We start from the raw sequence: 27,007 nt of genomic DNA on the forward strand, positions 1-27,007 counted from the left end.
GCTACGAAATTCGTTTTATTAATTAAATTGTTTACTTACCTGCAATTATCCATATGCCGGTTTTTAGCAACCTCCACCCTGCCCCTCCCCCTCCCCACCCTCCTGCCCCACCGTAACTCCCTCCACGAGCCGTCGCTGCTTGTGGCCCACTTCTGGTTGCATATCCAGGCTCGACAAACAGCCCGGATCTGCAACCAGAAGTGGACCACAAACATCCAAAATGGTGGATGCACGCTATTAAGCGCAGAAGATACTGTGCCACACATCAGCTTGAAACTGCAGAAGCACAAGTGGGTATCTTTTGATGGTGAGAGGAAATTAATGACTCATGTATCTTCAAAATAATTTTTTCAGAATTTACAATAATGCATGAATACCACTGTAAAATTATTGTACTAGATAGCTGGAGGGATGTGCCTACTCCAGCAGCATGTATTGCAAGACCGAGTGACCTTAACTTTTAATAGCCACACACTGCTTAATTTTATAGGCTCTACACATTTCAGGGACCCCCTCACTTACAGCCATGGTATGCACAGCAACAGGGCCAAGAAGACACACTCTGCCCCCACCCATAGGATCCCCTGGTCTCCTTCAAAGGGAGATTGGAGGTGGATCAGGAAAGACAATGACATTTGGAATTTGGAATTTGGAAAGGTATTTATAAAGCACAGACGGTCGCTCCGGAGGGAGCATCATGGCGCTATGAGTCCTGTTTCCAATTCACAGAGTGAAGTGAGGGAGGCTAGATGGCAGCTTTAGCCCAGTCATCGGGAAGATTGAAAATCCAGGTTTTGAGGAGCTTCCGGAATGGCTTCTCGACTGTTTGAAGCCTGAGATGCCTTGGCATACTATTCCAGGCTTTGATAGCTAAAGTGCTTAGAGTTTTGCCGCCTTTAGATTTCAGGTTGAATTTAGAGGGGGTCATGAGGTTATCTTGTGAAGATCTGAGGGAGCGGCACGGAGTATAATGGGGGTAGCGTCTAGTCAAGTAGGAGGGACCGGATTTGTTGAAGGCTCGGAAGGCTACAATGAGAATCTTGAAGAGGATTCTCTTGTGCAAGGGGAGCCAATGTAAGGTTTTAAGGGCTGAGGAGATTGAAGATTTTCGTGGGAGTTTTAAGACAAGCCGGGCGGCAGTATGCAGGACACTTTGTAGTTTGGCAAGAGTGGACTTTTTAGTCCCTGCCATAAGTCCATTGCAGTAGTCCACTCGAGAGAGTATGAGGGCTACCGCCACCGTTTTTCTGGAGTCAAGCGGGAGGAAATCGAAAAATTTCTTTAAAGACTTTATTATGCCGAAGCATTTTCCCGCTGTGGTCGAAGCATGGAGATCGAAGGAGAGCTCGGAATCGAAGAGAACCCCGAGGTTCCTAGCTGATGAAACAGTTTGAGGTGGAGCTGCAGAATTGTCCGGCCACCACAGAGCAGGGCAGAAAGAGGCATTTTTTCCGATGGGAAGAATCTCGGTTTTATTCGAGTTGCAGCGCAGATGGTTGGTGTCCATCCATTGGAAGACTGCTGTAAGGCAGTGTTTCAGATTGAGCTCAGCCGTGTTAGAATTGTCGTCTAGGGGGATGATTAGCTGAGTATCGTCGGCATAGGAGGTGACGGTTATGCCGAACGATTCTATGAGGGTAAGAAGGGGGATAAGATAGATATTGAAGAGGAGGGGACTCAGAATGGAACCCTGAGGGACTCCACAGGACACCTTTTTCTCATTGGAATGGTAGGGGCCGAGGGTGACAGTTTGGTACCTGTCACTGAGGAAAGAACTAATCCAAGATAGGGCAGAGTTGGTGACACCGATGTCCATGAGTCTATTGATCAAAATGGAGTGGGAAATGGTGTCGAAAGCTGCCGTGAGGTCAAGAAGGATCAATATAGCCTTCTTCCTTTGATCTTGAAGGATTTTGATGGTATCGGTCAGTTCGATCAGGGCCGTCTCGGTGGAGTGTTTTGACCGGAAACCGGATTGCTGGGGGTGAAGTAAGTTGTGGGAATCCAGGAAGGTCTTTAGCTCCATGTGGACCAACTGTTCTGTTATTTTACCCAGTGCGGGTAGCAGGGTAATCGGGCGGAGGTTAGTCAGGTCTGAGGGAGGTTTGTTCGACTTTTTCATGAGTGGCTTGACCACCCCTTTTTTCCAAGGGCGGGGAACAGAACCGGATATGAGGGATTGGTTGATTATTGCATTGATGGCGGGGTTGACATCATCAATGATGAGGTGAAGGATCTTGGGTGGACAGGGGTCGGAGGGGGAGCCAGATTTGCAGGAGAGGAAGACACATCCCAGACTCTTAACGGGGCCTACATCCTGCTTGATAAGTGCAATACAATGAATGCTAAAATAATTGCTCCAAACCTGGGCTCTGAATAAATGTAAAGAAATAATGTAGGGGACAGTGAAGACGCTGAAAATAAACAAAAGGTGAACTATGGCCTTAGTAAAAAAACAAAATCCTTATACACTGCTGAAAAAATCATCACTTCCGTAACTACTCATTAAATAGCATTATTTCTCTACTATGAACAGACATGCGACAGAACCTGAAAATAGAGTTTTAGATCGGACTACGGCGATTTATACACATAACTGACACGAATTGCCTGGTTACAGGGCTTTAAGTGGGATGAAAAAACTGGGGGATCTCTCAAAGGGCCATGGCCGATGAAATTAAGGGCAGGGCTTAAACACATGCAAGCTAAAAATCTGTGCTTAGCATATTGTGCCACCCTACTGGTATTTTGCTGTTTGTCATTGCATTCAGATATATCAAATACTACTAGTAACACAATACTTGCAACAAGTCAGGACAACTGGCTTTGCCAATGGCTGTTAGTTGCATAAGATAAATAAGCACCAACTATGGCTTTGTTGTATATAAATTATAATATTGAAAATGCTTCAGTTCTGAAATTATGAAACTGTGAAAGAACTAAAACGAGCCTATTTGGATTCACATCAAAGGCTTTGAGCAGTGGTGCTGCTGTTGAGTGGAATATAAAAAAAAAAAAATCAACCTAAGGGGCGAAAATGGAGACCCAATGGTTGTTAGTTGCAAACGATAAATAAGCAAAAACTATGGCTTTGTTGTATATAATATTGAAAATGCTTCTGGTCTGAAAAGATGAGTCTGAAAGAATAAAAACAAGTCGATTTGAAATGACAAAGGCTTTTTGAGCAGTGGTGCTGCTGCTGAGTTTATATATATTTTTTAAAAATTCTGAAGACAAAAATGGAACCCCAGATAGCGATCCGTCTCAGCACTTGCTTTTAAGACCCTGGCCCACTAAAAGCCCTGTCTGTTAACTCGGTGAGAACAAACTCCTTGCATAAAAAGTTAATTGTAACTGATTAACTCACAATTGGTCACTACCAGAACGAAGCAACAGCGCCATCTACAGTCGCATGCACTTAACTTAATTTGCAAAACCTAACCACTCGCAATAAATCCAAAAGAGATACATACATAACTCTTCTGCCCAAGATTTTGACCCACCTCGAAAACCCCAAAGGATATCTTTCTCTTTTGTGTGGGTGCTTATAGCATGAACAAGAAGGTCGAGCAACAGAGAACCGCAAAATATGGGGGATCAACAATAACAAGGGTGCCATTGGCATACACTTACTACTTTCAGAGGTGAGGAGATGCGGCAATTGTGCCCTGGGGCAATGAATCTGATCTCCATCTCAGCTGGGCACTCATTGCTTTCGCTGGCACTGAGGTGAATAAGAGGTAGGTAGGCGTTCCTTCTTTTAAAAGCCTCTCCTGCCGGGACGCAACCATATGATGTCATGGCGGCAGATGAGGGCGGGGGACGTAGGTGAGCATACGAGGAACAGTCTGCGCATACCCCTTTGACCTTTTCTCTGCAAATACGGCCCTGAGGAATCACAACAGCCGTAATGACGTTGAGACTGTAACTGCTGGAAGTAAGGGTCTGGCCGCAAGTGGCCCGCGGGCCATACTTGAGTAGTGCAGAGTTAAACCAACCTCGAGTATGGCTCATTTACATAGTTCTCCTCGTCCTACCATCTGCAAATTCCTGCCTTAAGCCTGCCATCTGGCTGGGTAGGAAGGTTGGGTGGGGGGGTAGATGGGCCTGGCCTTCCCGGTCTGTCCTATCTTCCCTTTTAAACTCCATGCTTTATGATCCCTATTTCCTGCTCTGGCATTCCTCCAGATAGACTCTCTCTCTAGGTGAGCTACTTATCACTTCATCAAAGAATCCTGTTAACTCTGACCAATGAGGGTAGACCACAGGAAGGCAGAATTTTGGCTTACAGAGAAGAAAGTATCATAACTTATTTTCTGTATACTATAGGACAAATTAAACAATAGCATATTGTTGGTTTATCAATGTCATTCTCCTAAGTCCTTGAATGACAGTTTTGTTTTATACCTGGCAATAGTTACGCATTCATAAACTATTGCTATGTTATCCTATGAGACTAGGCATCTACAATGGAGAAACTGCAATGTGCAATTTCTCCATCATCATGGCATATAAAACATATTTTATGCTTATTGTTACATGACTCACCACCCACCCCCGAGATTCCAAGGTAAGATTTTATGGGTCCTAAATATGCAGAAATAGTGTAGATACTCACTCCACAGTGCTCCTACCACCAAAGTCGATTTAGGGAGACACTTTATTATAAAGGGGAAAGTGAAATGTGCAATTTCTCTAACCCAAGGGCATATAAAACATTTTATAGAGGCCCTCCTTATAATGACATACCACCCCACCCATGGGACACCTAGGGGAGACCATAGGGTGTACCTAAAAGTACACCATATGGTAGTTTATCATTTTTTAAGTGCCCCTACCACCAAAGTCGAGTTTGAGCACAATTTACATTAAAAAGCAGTGCTGCAACGCAGGCTGCTTTTAAAATGGCCTCAGGCTGACAGCAGTGTACACATGCAAGTGCAGAAAGGGCTGCCGGCCTCTAAACCACCATGCCATATTATGTACCAGGGACTTCAAGATAGTTTTAGTCCCCTTGCCCTATTATGTACTAGAGACTTATATGGTAGGCCCGGCCAATTATACCCTAATAAATAGTGTACTCTCATGGATGTATGTGTTTTCACTGTGTTTTCAACATAGCACTGGCCCTGGGTCTAGGTAGACCGAGCCCAGGGACAGTCAGATTCAGTTACCACCAGTACCAGTCAGCAAACAACGGGGGTGCACAGGGCACACAGGATGACTTTGCAGCATATATTTCTAAATACATTAACTGTTTAGAGTTTTTTCCTTTACTCATTTGCTTTTTAATAGTATTTGTAATATTTATTTTTTTATTAGCCGATTTAAAACAACTCTCATCCTTCATAGAAATCAGCACAACTCTTCCGGTATTGCGTGACCCACCAACACTCTGTATTGATGGGTCATAGAAATTAAATGCATTTATTACCGTTCGGTTTTATACACAGGTGTGGTTAACTATCAGCAAATGCATCTTGCAGGGTTGTAGCCATGTTTGAATATGGTAAGCATTCACACAACTCTCTGGATTATAGGCCTTCATAGCACTCCTAAAGAACAAGTTACTGATCTTTGGTAACAATCTTTCTGGTAGATACTCTCGAAGCAGATTCATCACCTTTAGAATATTCCCCAGGCCTTACACTGGATTCGAAAACATAGAACAATACCCCTGCATGCCAGTAGGTGGCAATGTGCTGCTCAGCGCTGATGCTGTTCCACATATAAACCCCACCCATCTGAGCTAGCATCAATTGTTTGAGATAGAAAAACAGTCCAGTTCACAGAAAGGGAGGTGGTAAGGTTGGTGAGGAATCTGTGGTTTGAGTAACAACCAAAAAGAGCATTTCCAAAGGTAAGTAAATTGTTCTTCTGATGGGCCCTTCTAACCACAGATTTCTCATATTTTGAAAAGATACTAAAGCAGTACCTTTCCCAGCGTAGGTCTGTGAACTGGTTCATACCCCGAAATCCTGATGGACCAAGCGTGCAAAACGGCTCTTGACAGATATGACTCTCAAGGCAGTGGTGCTTCATAAACGTATAAACCAACACCAGGGTCTGACAGGAATAGAAAATAGGCCCAGGCACCAAATTAAAAGGGTCACCCATTAATGATTCGGATAGTTATAAAAAGTGTCCCACATTTTTTGCAACTCAAGGCAGTTTTAGAGTTGTAAGGGAAAGCTGTACACTGCATCAATTTGAGCTTGCTGCAGTCAATGTTGGTAGTAATAGAGAAATCAACAGAATAAGCCAGACCATAAAACAGGCCATAAAACACTCTTAAAAAACTATCCCATGAACTGACATGTCAGACCTTGACTCTGTTTTAAAGAAACAAGGGAACCCTCTAGGTAGTCAAGGGCCAGGGGTGACAGTATTATAAGGCAACAAGGGTCCTTAACTTAATTAGATACTAAAGAAGCAATTAATAAATTATAGACAACAGTGTGTTCTATAAGCCAAAAAGTATCCAGCCGGACACTAATTTAATCAATGTAAGAAATTCAAAAGGAATGAGGAGAACAATTATACAGTGGGATACAATCCTGTATCCAATACATATTTCACATAAAGGAAAAAACAAAGAAAAATAAAAAGGAAGTATTTCCAGGCAATTTTAAAGCAAGGGGATGCTTGCTTAAAGTATTTGAGAATAGTCAGGCTATCCCCATGAAGTAAACACAAATTAGTGACACAATGGAAAGACTGGTGTTTAACTACATTAACAGTCGACGGCGTTTCGATCCTGTACAAAAATAAAGGATCATCATCAGGACTAAGGTTACATTGCCTGACTCTTTGGTAATGCAAGCCTTGCGAGCAAGCAAGGGCGGCCACGGTGCTGTGGACCTGAATAGGACATCGTGGTAAGGCCAATGGATCAAGGTGGAGAAGGTCCCGTGGAAGACCGGCGGGAAATCCCGTTATGCTTGATGTAAACCGATCTCTTGCTACTTCGGGTCGAGTAGTCCTCTGGTGCTGCCGGGCAGAATGGCTTGTGCCACCGCCACTGACACGAGCCATTCTGCCCGGCAGCATCTTTCTCTAGCCAAGGACGCCTGCACTTGCTGCTAGTGATTGTGGTGGTGTAAAGAGACATAGAAGGGCATAGCCCTGATGTACCATTTGGAAGAGACACTTATCTGCCCCCCTGGAGGGAGGAAATACTGGATCCTGCCTCAGAAAAGTGTGTCTGTGAGCCAGCAATAACACACTAAAGTGGTTTTGTGGATCCTAGCAGGGGAGGACGAGCAACTGAGCTGCACATTGGCCCTGATGCCATGGACACTGTCTTTGTGAACTGTGACCTCGGCCATGAAGAAGCTGAAAGGCCTCACTGAATGATCTGGCTTTATTGAAAATGGAAACCACTTCCAAAGTCACGGAAGGGAGAAATTGTCTGCTGGTGGCAGATGAACCCAAAGAACATGCTGTTGCCCTGCTCTCTATGAAATGTTCCAGGGTTGAATTAGTCTTTTCGCCAATAAGGTTAAATGGCATGTCCATTTGGGATGCTTGAGCAACCCCAGAGAAGCCCACATACCTCATCCAGATATGATGCCAAAGAACCACACGGGCACTCATTGAGTGGCCTAAGCAGTTGGTGGTGTCAGGCTGGAATGCATTACAAATGTTGCTGCATCGTGGCCATCCTGGATGGTTTGAGTAAGGGATGCCCAAAGGTAGTCAGGAACCGCTGATAAAAAAAAATGTGTGCCACTGCCTCCCTAAGGATTTGGAAATAACAGCCTGGTAGAGAGATGGCATCCACAGAAATCAGAGCAAGGTTTGTGGAAGATAAAATCTGCTTGTCAAATAGCCTCTTTTCTTTTTGATTCACATTCAAGTGGGGTGGCAGGAATTGGACTGGAATTTACCTTACTAATGGACACCTGCACAACCAAATTCTCCAGTGTAGGGTGTTGCGTAAGAAAGGCCTCCTGGGGAGGGGGGGGGGGGGGCAATGGTGGCATGTGACCGTCCTCTTGACTGGTGGTCCTAGACATGGCGCTTAAGTGCCCAAGAGGATATCCGTAAGGGCCTCATTAAAATTCAATAAAGTTTATGTAGGGGCTTGACCAGACTGCAATACCAATTTCAAAACATTTGTTTTCACTTCAATAGTTTGGGAGCTATATGTCTAATACGTCTTCCGCTCTATGCATAACCACATTATAGGAGGAGCTTTCCTCAGTGGAAGGGCCAGGAGATGAAAAAAGAGGAGGGGTCTGGAGAAATATCCAGGCCACTGGCATCTTGCAGTTTTTCATACCAGTTGTCCTCATCATACTGTGAATAAAATCCTCCCCTTCATAGAAGTTGTCATTATCTGAATCAGTGCGGAAAAGACTAGGCAAAGTCTGCACATACTGCATGGTAAGGGTAAGGTACAAGAATCAGAACGATTACCAGTTGGTTGAAAGACAAGAGCGGCCTTGTTAGTGATGTATTCTGCTTGGAGTCGGACTGCACAAAAGACTACCAGTCGTCATTTGGCATCAGTGACACTGTGAGGGGAACCAGTGCAGAGGATGGAACTGAAATCAGAGATGGTCCTGAATCCAATGCGGGTTTGAGGGGCACAGAGCGTGCAGAGGGTGAGCATGCCACTGATGCCCGACTGAAGGCCTCTGTGGATCCTTGGGGTTGAAAGAAGTGCCAGAATGAACTGGTAAAGTACCAAAAATGGAGATTTGGGTCTCTAAAGGGAAACGCTCGGTTTCCCAGGTAAAGCCACTCCCACTGACCCAGAACTCCTCTTCATTAGAGGATAATAATCGGTGGAATTGGCTGCATAGTGCTCTATCCACTAAGACCACAGATAACCCCAAATTGTTTCACCATCTTTAACACCCCATTGAAAATTATTTCTTGGAATGCGGCAGGGATTCATAGTAGCCCAGAGAAATTTGACCTTCTATTTTCTCTGGGAGCAAATGTGATCTGTATCCAGGAAACATGGTGTACTAATTTGTTGGATGTTTCGCAGGATTTCTATGTTCTGGAAGTTCCAGCTGCCCCTTCCAAGTAAGGTCACGCTAGGGGGGGAATTGCTTGTCTTTTATCAAATAAATTACAGTGGAGATTCTCCCATTATACCGACCCAAGTAATCTTTTTCAAGCTATAACAATAGCAAATCTGTTTGGCAATTTTAAAAAGTCACCCATTGTTATTCTTAATGTGTATATTCCTCCAGAAGAGAGTTTTAATCTCATATTGAAGCAGGTATTTAGATATATTGGCCAAATTAAAAACGTACCATCCCCTCCGGAAATCATTCTAGTTGGAGATCTGAACTGTAAAATTTCTAATGCTAGTCTGAAACTTTTCAGAAATCAATCCAAAGAAGAGGCGCATTTTGTCCCCCAATCCCTCTTCCCAGAGAAGTTAGTGACCAACAAAAGAGGGAAGATTCTATTAGAAGAATTAGCGGCAGTGGAGGGACTCATATTAAATGGGAGATTCCCGTCCGATGTGCCTGCTGAATTCACACATAAGTCTCCTTTTGGGTCTTCCATCTTGGATTATGAAATCTCGGATTACGGTTTATTTCCTTGTATCCAGGACCTTAAGATTATTCCTACAACTCTGAGCGACCATAGTATAATGCTCATAACTATTACCCTAAACCCCCTGTCCACTGCGCCATGGTCCCTTAACGGCAGTGACGTCGCTTTCCATGTCTCTACGGGAAGGTGCTTTTGGAATCCTTCTGCCATTAATGGGGTCCATAATATATTATGTGAAACTTTATTAGAATTAAACGAATGGCGTGGTTTAGAAATAGTTAAATTTGAAAAACTCATGCAAAACATCATTTTAGATGTAAAAAAGGCTTCCCGTCCTAGAAAAGGGGTAGTTGTGCCTAGTTTACTACGTATCCTGAACAAGGAAATAAATAAACTAGTCCGTGAGCAATATCTAGATAGAGTTATGGAACGAGAAAAAGAAATTTCTAGATTAAAAAGAAAGAGATGCAGACTAAAAGTGAAAATAAAAAAGGAGAAGGAAGATACAGTTTGGATCAACTTGAGGGAATCAGTTGTTCAGGGTAGGATTAGAGAATTTTGGGCAATAATTGGGAAGGGATGTGGTACTAGAATAAGTCCCCGCCCCATCCCTATAGCTGAAGAAGTATGGATCACTTATATCCGGGACCTCTACGCCGGGAATGGCACTTCAGGTGAAGATATTGTCCTAGATGCAACGCCTGAAGGACTCATTAATTATCCCACAGAGGAAGCAATTGAAATGGCTATAAAGAACATGCGCGCCTCTGGTGCAATGGGTCCCGACGAACTCCCTATGACGGTCTTGAAGCAGGATCCTACAAGGTGGAGTAAAATCCTGTATCCACTGTTTAAAGCCTGTTTTTTGTCTAAAACGGTACCTGCTTCTTGGAGGGGAAGTATTTTGGTCCCTATTTTTAAGAAGGGAACTAGGGATTGCCCCAGCAATTATCGTCTGATAGCCCTCCTCGACTCTATCGGAAAGGTCTTTGCGAAATGTCTCCTAAATCTCCTTTCCGACTGGGTCGATGAGAATAATATTTTGCCTCTCGAACAAACTGGTTTTCGTAGGGGACATGGCACGTTAGATAACCTCACCACCCTCCATGTGGTTACTGATAAATATGTGCAGGTGAGAGGGAGGGGTGGTGTACGCGGCTTTTATTGATTTCTCCACAGCGTTCGATAAAGTAGACCGTAGAACGCTGTGGAGAAAATTGGCAGCTCTTGGTGTTCCAGCCTATCTATTGGAGCTTGTTCGCACCCTCCATACAGAGACTTGGTGTAGTGTTTTGCAGGGGGGCGAAAGGGGGCTATCTCAGCAAATTTCGGCTTTGAATGGTCTTAAACAAGGCTGCTTATTGGCTCCCCTTTTGTTCTCCTTGTATACTGTAGACTTACCCGCCGCCTTGTCTGTTAGTGAGGGTATTGCTCCGGTGATAGGGGGGACCCCAATATCTTGCTTGATGTATGCCGATGACGTCCTTATTTTAGATCTGACTCCCAAAGGACTTACTAACCGGCTACATGCCCTTCATGTCTTTGCTGGTGCTCATTGCATGAAGATTAACATAACTAAAAGCAAGGTGATGTGTATTGCCGGTAAGAAGAAGTGCCGATTAAAACATTTCGGATGGTATATCGGCAGCCAAAAACTGGAGGTTGTTAACTCCTATACTTTTCTGGGGAAGATTATAGCGGCTAACTTGAGTGAGAGGCCCCATATTGAGCATAGTTCACGCAAAGCCCTTGCCCACGGCAAGGGTTTAAATTCCTTCTATTTGGCTACGGGGAAAAGGCACTTTTCGTGTTTACTGGAGGTGTACAGGTCTAAAATTCCCGCAACGATACTGTACGGTATCGAACTTATAGAGGTGAAATATTGGGACTTTTGCCATAAGATCGAGGGGAAACTCTTAAGATCCCTATCTTCTTTAAATACTGCGTGCTCTTCGGCCGCTTGTAGGCTCGATTTCGGTCTCAGGAGCAGCTGGGTACAGGGACTATGCGCCCTAGTAAGATGGGTGGCCTGCCTGGCTAGAGCTGAACTGGGGACGATGAGAGCTCTCCTCAGAATCTAATTGTTGGGTAATTTTAAAGAGTTTTCACAATTGGTAAGGAATTTTAGAAAAGCTGCAACTCTCCTAAAAGTAGATGAAAACAATTTGTTTTTGTACTCTCCCTTACAGTTAAAACTTGTATTAAAACAGGCCTCGTGGGAATTATGTTTTCAGACAGATAAAAATTTAATCTGTGGAAAAAGGGATGTAGACCTTCTTATTAATTCTTATGTGATTAAGTCGGCCCAACCCTATGTCACATGGAACTTGCCGCATGGTATTCGCAGATTTTGGTTTCTTTTACATTACGATCTGTTACCCTTAAATCTACTTTTATCCAAATGGTATGGTTCTTCTCCTATGTGCAATTTATGTAACCTGAGTACCCAGGATCATATGCATGTTTTATTGATCTGCCCTGCGCTCCGTATATTGCGACTCAGATGGTTAAAACCTATTTGTCTCCGTCTGGGCATTGCTACTTTGAACAGTTTTCTCCAAGCACTTTATTGGCCTCCTAATGAAATGTTCTGCTTTTATATTTTTAACTTCTTTAAAGGTTTTTTAGCTATTTATTAATATGTCTCTGGAGTTGTTTGTCATTGCTCCCTGCTGTAGACCTGTCATTGTATGTTATTTCTGCACACTAATATGTTTCTTAAATGCCATAATTTTGATTTGCATTTGTCTTTTGTTTTTATGACTGTGAACTTTTATGTGGCCCTCTTTTGAGAGCCAAAACATAATAAATAAAATTGAAATTGAAATACCAAAAATGTGCAGCACGGCCATTTTGAAGGAATGTACTTGCTGCAATGTCACAGACACTCCTGGAATCTAGGGTTGCAGCGGGACTAAACTCTGAATAGGCTCTAGTTGAGTTCATGGGTGAGACCTGGATGTGTACTGATGACCTTGCACCCTCTTTGGAGTCCAAGAGTAGTAGGAGGAGGCAGATTCCCACTTCAACTGCTTCTCTTTGTTTTCAGACAGATTTGAAAAATTTGACTGGGGTAATGATCTGCAGCTGGAATTTTGGAAGTGGGAAAGGGACCTTACTTTCGACTTCAACCTGTCAAGGCATTCAGCTCCACCTCACAATCCCTTATTCCTTTGGAGTCATTTGGGTGCAGTCATCACAGTTCCTGGAGTTGTGCTCCCACCCCAGGCACCAAAGAAACACATTGTGTAGGTTCATCACAAATGTCTGTATGCGACAGTCCCTGCACGGTTTGAACCCTGCTAACTTTGCTGGTATGGGGCATTTTCACTTGTACAATGAAAATTAGTGACATAGAAAAGTGTAAAAAGAGAAGCTTCGATCTGCGTCTGAAGGTGCATAAAAAACAGGAAGAGACGTCAGCACGCATGGACGTGCAAAAGTACTGCTTTCAAGCTTTCTGATCCAGCAGTATGCCTGGGTAATATTTTATTTGAAGTTTTCTAAAGAACGCTTGTCACATTTTAGTTGCTTCAAAGCACTAGTGGGGGGTAACATGATTCCTGGATGATGGGTCTGACCATGAAAGTCCCAAAATAATTCAGACAAAAATGAGTGCCGAAATTCCATGTTCTCACAATTCAATTTTCTGAATTACTTGTTGTAGGGTTCACTGTAGAGAGGAAAACCTACAAAGAACAATGGCCAATTTCTACTCTCTTCAATGACCATAGATGGCTCTAATGGGTGGATGATGAGTGAAGGGATAGTGAGGTACCAGTTGCTGTTACTTGTAGGCTTTATGGACAGTGAGGAGGAAACCCGGAATATGATCCTAGCTTCAACTGGAAATTAGTGGACAGTGGTCAAGGCTGGTTTGATATGGTCGAGTTTACAGAGGTTAAAGCACCTTCTGGCTACCTGGGTCTTTTGTCTTTGCAATCTTGCAGTGAGTTTCTTGGGGAGGCCAGTGTATATGAGAATACTATAGGCGAGGCTCTTACGAGCTCTACACAGATGTGATTTCGAGAAGTAGCAAGGTTTCCAGAAGTAGATTAAAAACCAACCCCTTATCGGTTTGTTTATCCGGTAGTAGATGAGAGAGGTACCAGGGGGATGACGCAGAGGAAGGTTGGGTGTGAAAGGCAATGCGAGTAGGTCAGTTTCTCAGACGATATGGTCTCAATTGTAGCTCACACTTGTAGAGGAATCTTGCTTTCCCTGGAACTTATGACGCACAAAGTGATTTTGGTGTGCTCGTTTTGTCATTTGTATAGCCAGAAGTGGATTTGTGTATCACGTGCAAAAAACAGAACGTGATGCTTGCTAATTGCACTAGATTATTTTGTTCTCTCATCAGTAGTTTTATTAATTAGACACTCCTGGCAAATACAATAACATCTGTTTTCGTGACAAGCTTCCTTGTATTTTGTCGCTGTAAGATTAATATTCCTGAACCATCTTTGTGAACAACGCTCTTTGTGTGTGTTTGCACTTCGAGATTTCGTGATAATAATCACACGGATTGAGCCTCCTAACACATTTTTATATTATATTTCTCCTCTTCTTGTTCTTAATGAAATCTCTTTTACTTCTATCAAAAGCACCGTATCGAATGATGACTAACTTGTGGTTTCTGTGGCCCTTTGCTAACTGTGAAGTTTCTGTTTTTCGAATCTAATCATGTTTGGTGCATTGTAGGCATTTATATTGGTATATCTACATTGCATCCCCTTTCTGTGATGTTCAGATCTGAAAGAAAACATTTTTGTTGAGAACTCTTTGTTAAAATCAAATAACGTGAAGTGACAGCTGATTTCGTTAAAGCCTAATTTACATCACATTTTATCATCTGCATCAGCTGCTTGCTTCAATTTAGACAGCATGCTTCTGTATAATGATGTCTTATTATTATCACCAGAAATGTCTTTGAGTTCGTGACCTTATGTTCTATATGAAATTTGGTGATTATTTAACTTATGTTTTAGTTCTGATGAACATTCCAAAAACTAGGCGAGAGGCTCCAACAATTGTCAATTTCAGTCCACAGATTGACTAATTGAATAATTACTATCACATATTAAAGAAAAAATGTATCCTTGTAAAATTCGCATTTGACTGTACACATGGGAGCTCATTACATTTTAAAAAAAATAAACAATTGTAATTAATCATTTTAATGTGTTTTATATACTCCTGAAATTAATTTACAGAACCCACACTGCATCGCATACTGCATTACAAACACCACCTTAAAACTTTACAAAACATCTTAATTGTAATTAAGGCTCCCCGTTTTCCGATTTTACTGATTTCTACAGATAAATACAGACAGACAACAATGTGTTTCCTGTATGCATTTATTTTTAAAAGCAGAAACATACAGAAAATTGTGCTTCTTATGGGTGACTCTCCATGCTGTCTTTCGTGATTGCCAGGACAACAGTTGAGCAGATAGACCACATGCTAATTTAAAAAAAAAACAGGTTGAAATGTCCCTAAATACCTACATATGTTAATATATATTTGTATTACAATGGTTATATTTACCAGTGGTGTAATGTTTCACTATATGTGGTTCCTAAATTTGCTAAAATGCGACAGCAGCAAAGTATTGGATGCAGGTTTTTAAGTTAAATAAATGTGGAAATATGCCCATCCGTGACCCCTTTATTCTGAAAGCACGAGCTAAATATAGATAAATACCAATAAAATGGCTCAAAAAATAAATATGGATAAATACAGACGGAAATTGTAAAAAAATAAATACCATAAAAACGGGAGCCCTCATAATCGAATAATATAGAACGAAAGAACAATGGCAATAAAGAATTGTTTTTTGATTATGGTACTCTTCTGGTGCTTTTCTAATGTACACTTTAAGTAGATGGACACATGCACTTTTGGATTTGTTTTCCTTTTTTTTAATTCATTACTTTTTAGGATTACATATTTTTTATGACCCTTGAACCTGTGAATCATTTAAATATATCCTAGGGAAGCAGTCTATTTAGTCTACTGAAATGGCATTCACCTTGGAAAAAGGTTCTGTAAAGCTGAATGCCTAGTCAGCATTTTGCATTTTCTGTGGTGGCAAAATGGGAGAGAGCTGGAGAATCCCAAGCTGTGAAGAAATTGTAAATCACTTTGTTGTTTCAAGTTCCTTCATGATTCTCCTGCTAGGGGGATCACAGGGTCCCAATCTGATGTGGACATTCATTGATAAGAGGTACAGCCCCATTATCTATACATCTCGAGAACTATGTCTCCGGTTTGATAACATGAGAGATCATGAAGAGGTTTTCCATCTTTAACTCTTTGTAGTTTGCGAAGATCACAGACAAGGAAGACTTACCTCAACTCCACTACATTGACGTGATACAATGGTTCACTGGGTGAACCACTTGTCCTGTGGACTGAGCTATTCCCTTAGGACTTCCTTTTACTGTAAATAAATTAGTTCTAATCGTCTGGTGCTAAGATTCTCGTGAGGGATGCATGACAGCGTGTTCCTTGAAATCAGTTTGTAACAAGTATTGTTATCATTTGACACCACTGGTCCTACAGGCTTTCTCACAGGTGTCTTGTGCTGCCAAGAGTTTGACACCAAGAATGTCCACCATGCCCTGGAGTCCAGTAGTGAGTAGTTGTGTCCCTGTATGACAAGGAGACATCCTAAGCCACAGGCAATTAATCATTATTGAAGACAGCCATAATGCCAGAGGAAACACGTGTTAGCCTCATTTACAAGACCTCTCCACCGTTTTGAATAATCTTGTTGGAAGACTGGCATGAACTGTGTTGATCAGCAGACGTAAGTCATGAAGGTCTATCCTCATCTATGTGTGTTATGTAGGATAAAATATGTTCTTTATACAAATACACACCAAAAGTCAAAATTGGATCTTGGTTTTAACTTGTAAGAAATAGTTTGGACCCTAGTTTTAACCTGGTGTGTAGATCCTGAGGTATTACTCAATCAGCCACTCACATTTACTAAAAGACACTGATTCCAGTTCCCATCTGAGTATACCTGGCCTTTTCTTCTACTAAACCAGTGAGGAACAAACCTTTTTGGTCCCAGCTTTTCAAAGCAGCACTTGTACTTACCATTAGTGTAAAGAGGTTTCCGGAAAGGATGTCCCTTACACAGGACAACAGCTAGGATCAGGTACTGGAAGCCAGAGACGCTGAATATGGCAGTGTTCTCATAATTAGGCAGATGGATGCGGTCTGTAGAGGAACCATTCACAGGGACAAACCTGACTCCAAAAAGAAACAGTGAGATGATTGTGAGATACCAGTGAGTACAGACTATGAGTAAAAACTGTACCCACAAAACTGTACATGCCATTGATACAAACCTTGTACCAAACACAAACAAGTCATTCATACAAACTGAAGCCAAACAACTGGATAAGATCTTTATACACAATGCCAACAACACACAGCTTCAAACTATTAAAAGACCATTTGCTTTCTCTTAGCGAGGGCACGCTATAACAATGAGCAAACACAGCAAAAGTGTAGGGAAATTCATTGATTTCAAATACAACGGAGCCTCAGTCCTTCTTCTAATACCACAAGCTCTAAAAAGTGGGACTAAAAACCTTTTAGAGCAGGCCCTATATGACTTACAGAAAAAGATAAAATGGAGGAGGCTCTGGGGAGAGGACTCCTCATTGGGACAGATTAACAAACTGGTGAGATCAAATTGGTTCAGCTGGAAGCTTAGATGCAACCTCACAATAACAAACCTAAATCTAGTTAACAAGACTCTGCTCCAGGTGGTATCCATCCAAGACAGGTAAGGTTCCATGTTGGGGGTGGTTTGCAGGTTAACATACTCCCTGACAGAGGTTTTGGATGAGCCACATTACTCTCTATGCTGTCTATTCCTGGTTAGCTTTAGAGGGGAAGAAACATGTTCACGTCTCCCCAAGTCAGGCGTTTCCTGTTTGATGTATTGCAACCAGGGATGGCTAGGCTGTACTACTCGGTAATACAAACTGTACCCTAGCAATTGTACAGCTTTTTGTTCGAATTGTGTCTAAAGCACATTACAAGGCTTGAATGCAAATGTCACTGAAACATTTTGAAGGTTCTGCTAGAAAGAGAGAAAGGGAGACAGAAAAGGTAGTGCCTTTCACAGAGTGTGAACAGAAGTGTGAGAGGAAATAATGTGATAGACACAGTGTACTCACTAGTTATAGAGAAAGAAGCCTCTGACTGTAGCACAACGCACCCAGTGATGATCCCTAGGTCAGAGTTCATCCGCTAGGCACATAGAGAGCAGTCTTCCACAGAGCAGGCAAACTAGTGATGGTGAGCGAAGGATCTGTCATCTGTGGACTTTACTTCAATGGTTAGACAAATCCGTCCTAACAGTGTGTACCCTCTCTTGAAAGAGGGATATGGTTTTGACTTTTGTGGAGAGTGCTACAAGTGATAGGGATTTAAAAGTATCTTACTGCAGAATGTCCAAAGATAGTGGCATAGGGCTCGGTCTGACAAAAAGTACAGCACTTAGTGAGAAAGAAAGCAAGAGGGGCAGAGAGTGTGAGCAAAAGAGACAAACATTTGCCTGACACAGAAAATACCTTCTAGTGACAAAGGCAGGTTTTTCTTGCTGCAGAGTGCAGCTGCTACTGACACAGCCATTTCAGGCTAGCAGATAGTTTGTTTTCTAGTCAAAGATGCAAAAGAGCGGGCAAATGTATCAAGTATCTGCTTACCAGCTCTGTGTGGTTGTGATGTAAAAGGTTATAATTTGCACAAGGATAAGCAGCAGAGTTTGCAGCAGGAGGCTGCCCAACACCACAATGCTGATCAGTGTCCCAGGGGGGCGCTCAATGCCCAACTCCCTTGCCGGCCCAGTGCGGCCCATCAACACTGCCACCGTAGTGGCGATGACCAAGTCAAAGAAGAGGAATTCAAAGTCACTGATGTTGGTGTTGGCCTAGAAGAGGAGAGAGGTTATCATGATGGCATGAAGATGAAATGGGAAAACAATGTACCCAAACAGTCATCCCTCTGTGCAGATACTCAATTCTCCCAAGAAGGAGACTATGCATGGAGCAGAAAAACTACTTACCTGGAACCCCACTTCTCCAATACTGGTAACTTCAATAATTACCTGGAACACTTTTGTTTAAGTAGAAAGAAATAACACTCCAATCTAAGAAAAAAAATGACTGAATTGTTTTCAATTTATTCAAATATACATGTATTAATAATACCCAAAAAATAAGAACTGGAATAAAATTAGCATTGCTTGAAAATCTTTTAGGTTCTCTCCTTTGAAAGTGAAACAACTGAAGCAAACTCTAGATATGAGCACAACCTCCATATGAGGTAAACTGTGCCGCCGCTTCAAGGTGCCAAGATGTTCCAGAGCTCCAGTTGGCCCTTCAGTCCATTTTGCCATTTTGTCAGTTCACTAAAGCTGCTTAAATTAATTTGGTTTGTCAAGGGGGAGGAGGGTTGCCACTGAATTGAATTAAAAATCCAAGGATGGTGAGCAGGTGATAAAGCTTGGTAACATATCAATTGCGCTTCATGGAATATTTGTAAATATTCATAAACGCTGATGTGAATAGTAAACTCCAAGAACTGATTGTTTAATGCAAGATATTAGTCAGTTTAACAGTTCTTGACTGCTTCCACTATACTTATAAGTACTATTGTTGATGTGACCAAATCCTACCCCTCTGTCTCCCTTCCTCTTTATACATCCCAGCATCTACTAGACCGTTTTTGGGTCGAGTCTGGGTAGCGCATGCGCTGCTCTGTGAGTCATGCTGTATTCAGGTAATAATATATTTTCACATTTGTAAAGCGCACAATCACCCGTAAGCGTCTCTAGGCGCTGGGGGCCGTCGGGAAGATTAAGCAAACTATTGCCCAGTGTCACGTGGTGCTGCTAATTTGCCGCCGTTGCCGGGGATCGAACCGTGATCCCCAGATTACGGAGTCAGTCGCCCTAGCCGCGGCGCCACACCTCTTCCCCCATGTAGGGACTTAAAGCTCCGCCCACTGTCCGCATATCATTGGCTTGTTTCATTATTCACTGTAAACTGTGGATGTTTATTGGCCAGTAGGCTTAGTAGTCCCTCCTTAGTACCGCCTTATCTCTTTTTGTAACTTCCCATGGTGACACCCACTGCTAAGTGTGTTGTTACTTGGTAGGCTTTAATTACAGCCTCCAAGCACTATTTTCTCAAATAGCTTTGTCCTGCCTGATGTTGGAGACAGGACACGCTCTCTCCTAATGCTTTCTTTTTATTTTTTTCTAGCACTAATGCATTTGCAATGCAATAGCTCTCACATTTGCAAGAGTTTAAGCTATTGGCATTGTAATTGGCTGCCTTTCATTTATCTGTTTTAAAATCAACAGATAAATTAAAGGCATTGCCATTTACAATGCCAATAGCTCAAACTCTTGTAAATGCGAGACCTATCGAATTGCAAATGCTTTTTCAAGACATGCCTGCCAGTAATGCTAAAAGTACCACGCCTACTGATATCTTTCTTTCAAACTCTTGTACCCTCTGTGTCCTGTACACTGGGCGTTTCTTTCAGCCACAATACAGAACCGATCATTAATGTGTTACATGCAAATTATGATGGGGAGGTTATAGATGTAGTTTGTACTGAAGCTTTTTTTGTTCGCAATGAAAAACCAAATAAACTAACTCTAAATGAGTGGGTGGACAAAGGGTTTGGCTGACGGGGTATTTCATCACAACTGCAAAGGAGAACCAGGGCAGTCAAACTCTAAGTCAGGTCTTAACTGTCTTGTTCTTTTGGGAATACAAAAGTTGGACGAATAGTATGACAAAAGTGTATTCGTTGCAGTTTATTCATAGGTGCCAGCTCAATAACCACCCCCACAACTTTTTGATAAAGAGGAGGAAAAAGTTAGGTCGCTTTTTTGCAGAAGGAGTACCTCAGATTTAGTCGCCTCTGGACCTGCCCTGACTACGACCACAATAGGATCCTTGGACATATTCTGTTAAGTGTCCTGCCAATTATCCTTCTTAAAAGGGCTGCTCTCATTGAAATGGTGGACTCCTTGTAGTATTCTCCTAAGGTTTATTATTGTTTGAATTACCCTGTATTTGCTTTTACAAAAGCATACTGTTTGCTCTTCTTATCTAGAATGTTATCTCTTTGGGCATTGCGTCGGTTCTAGAACTGCAGGCAGATGTCCGTCCTATTCAGCTTTAAAAGAACTTCATGCTACAAAACCAGACTCCAGCTCCTCCTTGGATTGTGGCTGAAGGAATGAGTGTGAATTCCTGTAGCTGTACGCTACACTGGTTTTGCTAGGGTCTGCTTTTCGCACTGGTCGTGTTGGGGCCATGTGAAACCCTGGCTTGGGCTGTTGATGCAGCAGGACACCAACAACCTTAGGTGCATTATTTACATTTAACCAGCATTTCAACAACCTATAGGCCAAAGAGGAATTCCTCATCAAATGGTAGTCTTAATGTAGAACTGTTTTACCCTCAGGACAAAAACCTTCTCAGCCAAACCTTATAAGTACTGCGCGAGTCAATAAAAAGCTTATTTCCCAATCAATTAGAATTATTCGAACTGTACGGAAAATACATATTTTTTTCATTGTAACATGTTAATGCATAGAAAAAAAGAAATTCACCAGAAAATCACATCAATCCCTTTTTTAATTATGGAAATTAGTTTATGATAACAGTAAATCCCAAATAACTCTAGCCTACTCATTTACACACAAAAACCACACGTTTTAAAGTATGGTTCTTAGACACAAAGAAGTCCTAAAGTAATCGGTTAATTTCACATTTTTCAAACTACTGTGGTTCAAAACCCGTAAATACAATTAAAATATGCATGTTTACGGTACAAGGAGTTACTCTGCTTCTTTAAAGGAACGTTTTTAATTACAGTACCTTATATAACGCCATATACTGAATACGCCAAGAGAATATTTAATTGATTGACCAACTAAAATCAGCTTGTCATCTGCTTTTACAGACTAAGAAGATGTGTGGGCGGGTCATGCAAAGTCTGCAACATATGCATGCGGCCCAACGGAATCATATCCTAATAAATTACATTTGGGGTATTTCTCACATACGCGAGAAAAACACTCATTGCTTTGCTGCCACAAGGTTATATATTTGTAGATGAAAGTCAGAAACAAACCGCCAGGCGTCACTATGGAGCAAGGTACTGGTATTCTCCAGTCTTGCGGTTGTGCTTGTAGTATCTAATATTTGAAATGGAGATGGTTTTGCCTTCTTCACAACTTTTTTGTCCTGGTCTTAGAAGTGTTTGAGAGATGTTGCATGAGGTCTTCAATCTCCTACAATTGTCGATCATATCTTGAGAGAAGTGCCACAGTGCAGCTGCTCTCATTGCCACGAGCTTGCTTGCAGTGTCTATCTTTTTGATCTCTTTATCCTTTACCCTAAATTTTTGCCTTTATACATGTCGGGGGCACCACAAGTAGGGATTCAGGTATCACATCCTCAAATGACTATGGGATTCTGTGGCGCAACTTTAAACATTGCCTCCAGCAGTGGTATTAAGAGCCCTCACCTTAAAAAGTTATTTTGTACTTAACGTTTTACAGAGGTCTTAAACATAGGTAAAATGTGCGCGCTACGCTCTGCTAAAGTCAATGTCCCTATGAGCAAGTCCTCACCTTAACCTATACAAGCTGCTGGAGCTTACAATGTGCAGAAGCTCTAGCTATGACTTCATAATAGGTGCTTGTGTCAAAAGGCGGGAAGAAATGAAGAGGTGCCCTGGCATATACTTGATAGTGATGGAGCTAGATGTTGAATGAAATTTCGTTCAAACTCGCAAAGTTAAACTTCCATAATAAGTATAACAGTACTAATAGCATGTGTTGAAATAATTAACCAACTTAGTTTAAAAATTGCAGACATTACATGTGGGACTAATGTGCTTCTATGTTGTATTCGCAAGTGTGTGGAAAAATAATAAACTAACCTTGTCTATTGTCTTTGTCAGTATTAAATGCGGCTGTGTAATTAATGGCATGTGCTATATTATTTGTGTGCAATATGTTTTGTCGTGTCTTTTCTGCGGCAAAAGCTCGTGGAGGATACTTATGGCATAAAAGAAGAAGGTTAATATAAATGCTGCTATTTGTGCTTTGGCCAGGTAACATAATTAACCCGGTTAATAATTAGAAGAGGGGTGTGTAACAGAATGGGTCTCAATTCAGTAATTAATTGATGTCTTGTGTTTGTTTAAATACTAGTTTCCGTGAGAGTCCTTTTGGGCCTGCAAAAAGATGGCGTTTTTGAAACCTGTCCAGAGAAGAGCCTTGCACACACGAGAAGTGGAAAGTTTTACCACGTCGACAATTTTGTCAGAAATTACTGTTGAATAAGTTGTGCATAATGTGCTCATGGAGTTTGTCCAAGGACAGGAAGCGGCAGGATTGCCAAAGCAAGGAAGTTATGAATTGTAACTCGAATGAACTTATTCTGATACATTTTCGAGGAAGCGAAATGACACGAACAATAGGGCTAAAGAAGAGCCCGTTCTTGGTTTGAAAATGGTGATGACATGTGATGGTCTGACATAAGTCAGCCAATGGGAACTCTGGATGGCAAAGAATATGAACATTTTAGCTAGTTAGAAAGGTATAAAATCTGGCCCTACAGGCAGGAGGGGGCTCTTGCTTCCCGATTCCTGATTGACGTGCTGTTGGAATCTTTGGCGCACGTAAGGACAGCAGTCTTTATTAAATATTCGTTTAGGTGAAAAGAGTTTTAGACAGGGAAATAGAATTTAGGGAATGGAAATTTATATTTTGCTTTAATTCATGCTAAATGATTTACCTTTAAAATGTCAGACTAATAAGCCTTTCCTTGAATGATGCTTTCAAAATTGCTAATAAAATAATGATTTCTGAATAAAAATGCTCTTTCTTTGAATAATTAAAGCTAATAAAATTAGATTTTTGAAATGACAAGCTGGTCTTGTTTATTCATGGTCTAGTTATCAATATTAGATCCATTTGCCTTAGTGACTTAATTAAATGTTGTATGATCAAAACCATGGTAAGAAATGATAAACTGCAGTTGTATATAACTTTGTAAATAGTTTATGATTAGTGTGTTTTAATTATGTCACATGATTCAGTCGCTCAAAAATTGTCTCTCAGTTTATGGGCCTTAGTAGTGATGCATAATTAATGGTGAGTATTGTGGAGATGAGTAGCATTTGTGAGACAGTTTTTCTTGAGGAGCGCTGGATCAATAGTCTTGCCATATATCTTGCTGATCTATTAGGTCTGGTCAGGACGATAATCCACTGTATCTGATAGTAACTCATTATCATAATTTCAATGCACAGCTTGTAAATGAGGATGGTGGAGTGGACTCTGGTGGTGCTGCAAGTCCGGATCACTTTTCTTTGGCATTGGAAATGCCCTGATGTCCTAAGAAACGACCTTCTTAAAAGTCAGCCTATTTTTCTTGTGCAATGGCTGACAACCAGAGGGGAGCAAGCAATAAAATGCTTCATGCCTGAGTTTAAATACATAGGGCCTAATTACGATGTTGGGCAGAGTGCAACCGACTGACCATCAGGTGCAGTCTGCCCAACATCTGCCCCGGCGCCCCCCCTGCCGCATTACGATGCAGTGAGCAGAGGCATCAGGCGGAAGGACCGTCCGCTAGTGTTCCGCCAGACTGAAGGAGCCCATCAGAGCATCAGAAATTATAACAATCCCATAATGATGGTGGAGCCACCCCCTGCTCTGCTGTCGGTGTTATGATGTCACTTTCCGACAGCCTTTGCATAGAGGCCTTTCCGACATGAAAAGGCAGTCGGAAAGTGACTTTGGGGGGCCCTAGCAGGGCCCCCTTCTCTACGGGACTTGAGGGGCACCTTTGGTGCCTCCTCAACATCCCTACAATGTGTGTCAGGCACCGCATTGTGCCTGTCACACGATGCAGGGGTGTTTAAAAATATACATTTTTCAATAGCAGCTTGTACTGCGGGCCTTTTCTGCCCACCGTTCAACCTGCCATTGGCCCATAGGGCGGTCGCATCCAAATTGTGCAGTCGGAACCGCCGACCAATGGTCGGGCGGTTCCAATGCACAGCGGTGTTGGGTGGACGCCAAGTCCGCTCTACATCGTAATCAGGCCCATAGTCCTTTGGTGCAGTTGCGGCTCCTGCAGGTAAATGAGGTGGGGCGGAGGGTTGTAGGGTGGTTCGACGGCGAAATAGAGAAATTTAAATACATAAATAAATCCTATTCCGTAGTCTGTCGACATTCCCTCCGGCCCAACGCGCTTACCTGCAGGAGCCGCAACTGCTTTGATGTAGCTGTGTGAGTTGATCAGTGTCTACCAGATGTAATTTTGATAACTCACTGTGAAACTGCTTTTCTTATCATAGACGTTTTCAGTGCCAAATGAGTGTCAGGATCATCTGAGCTCCAAGGTGTTCTCCTAGCTTCTAAGAGTGCTCGGTGTAGAATGTGCCTTTTGGTGCAGACTGGTCTTGACCACAGTGGGTGGTGCCAACTGACAAGCTTTCTATGGATGTGTCTATATGGATAAAGGATGGTGCTTTCAGGGCTATGCCTTACTATGGATTATGGATGTGCTGGAAAAGGGGTGGTGTTTGATGGGATGGAGAAAGCAGAGGGCACTAAATATTGTGTTGAATCCTAATGCGAAGGAGCAAGTGTTGTTGCTGGCCTATGGTGAACTGGAAATGGGGAGAGAAGAGTTTCCAGTTTTTTTGTAGAAAGATTAGGATGGCTAAGAAAATGTATACACAGAAAAGTCTTGAAAAAGGGAGCGGTTGTGAAGACTCAAAAGGTACGAAATGTTTCTGTGAGATACCCTGAAGGCTGAGTTGGACAGAATATTGGAGAAGGGTATTATAGAGCAAATTGAATCATTGGAATGGTTGAGTCCAGTGGTGATTGCTCGAAAATGCAACAGCAATATCACGATGTGCATGGACTTAGGAGAACTGAATAATAATATATGGGTGGATCGCAATCCTACACCCAATATAAATGAGTTCTTCGCGGGTGTTCAAGGTGGGGCAGTTTTCCTCTACGCTGGACCTCTCGAGCGCCTATCATTAGATACTGCACCACCCCAAGTCAAGGCATTTGACCTAATTTATAATGCTGGAGGGATCATTCTGTTTTGTTTGCATCCCTTTTGGCCTCATGCCCGCTTCAGCTGAGTTCCAACAGGTGAAGCAGAATTTGTTTGGTGAAGGGAGAAATGTAAAAGTGTTTCAGGTCGATATTTTGGTGTGGGCAGCAAGCAAGGAGATGCATGATGAGTTGGTACGGAAGGTGTTTGGGATCCTGAATTAAGGAAGCTTCACTGTGGAGGCAAGAAATGTAAGTTTGTTTGCCAAAGAGTGGAATATTTGTGCCGCACCATATCCTATGAGGGAATATCTCCCAAGGTCAAGTTGATGGAGGCTATAGAAAAAGCTCGGTGTCTGGTTGATAAAGATAAATTGAGATCCTTCCTGGGCTTGGCGGAGTACAACAGTGCTTCCTTCAGTTGGCTACCAGAGACACTCTCCAACAATGCGCCCTCTTATTCACAAATCTTACTTTCATTTCAGCACACAAGGCTGATGTAGCACAGATCACCACAGCCCGTAAGCAGCAGCATGGTAATGTTGTCTCCCACACATGTTTTTTTCTTTTGTGTAATAACAGGCTGCCTATGTCTTCAGTTGCACCACTGCGATCGAGGTGTTGCTGCCGGCACAGCTCGTTCCTTGAAACTCCTCGCTCTTTTTATGCTGTCCACACTCCTTCCCAGGCATGGCATCTTCCCGCACCGGTCTGGTGGGTCCCGCAAACGAAGGATGCGACGGCTCTGGCAGCGGCAACAGACGCTGCGACGATCTCGACCTTCGTAGCGGCGGGAATTTCCTCGCACTGTCGGGGATGCGCTCCGCAAGCGAGCGATGCGACAAAACTTGCAGAAAGTCTTTAAAAGCTTGGTTTCCAGCTCCCCAACACAGGTACACCTGTGACAGGAATTGCTCTTTAACCCAATTGATGTCTCCTTTAACGAAACCACCTGGATTTTCAAATATATCTGAGAGCCCAAGTTTTGCTAACATTTTTTTTTACATAAGAAAACCACTGTATTTCATTCCCCTTTTCCAGCCTGAGACAATCTTTTAAAATCCGTCGATTTAAAGTTAATTCTGGGTTAAGCCAGGTTTTTAGCCAACAAATAAGGGGGGCCAAGCTGATCTGGTCAGACAAATACCCCATCCCCAACTCCTGGTGAGTGGCAAACGTGGGTGAAGATTGGGGAATAGATAAAAGGGAACGAAAACATTTATTTTCCACCTTTTGAAGCTCATCCACATGTTTGTACCCCCATATAGCTGCACCATACAATGCTGCTGCCAAGCATTTTGCTTTATAAATAGAAAGAATCGCTTCACAGGGCCTTCT

General features: G+C 42.4%; 1 protein-coding gene across 5 annotated transcripts in view; it reads right to left on the reverse strand.

Annotated features, from left to right (window-relative positions):
* Positions 1–27,007, reverse strand: part of ATP13A2 (ATPase cation transporting 13A2) — an 831,233-nt gene that overhangs the window by 32,064 nt on the left and 772,162 nt on the right. For all 5 annotated transcript variants that reach the window (XM_086921931.1, XM_086921933.1, XM_086921932.1 and 2 more), the window contains 2 exons: positions 18,258–18,481; positions 16,633–16,784 (listed from right to left, as the gene is read on the reverse strand). In XM_086921931.1, coding sequence (XP_086778057.1) covers positions 16,633–16,784; positions 18,258–18,481 — 376 coding nt within the window. The remainder of the gene's footprint in view (positions 1–16,632; positions 16,785–18,257; positions 18,482–27,007) is intronic.

Source organism: Lissotriton vulgaris, chromosome 5 (genome assembly GCF_964263255.1).
Source record: "Lissotriton vulgaris chromosome 5, aLisVul1.2, whole genome shotgun sequence".
Taxonomy (NCBI): domain Eukaryota; kingdom Metazoa; phylum Chordata; class Amphibia; order Caudata; family Salamandridae; genus Lissotriton; species Lissotriton vulgaris.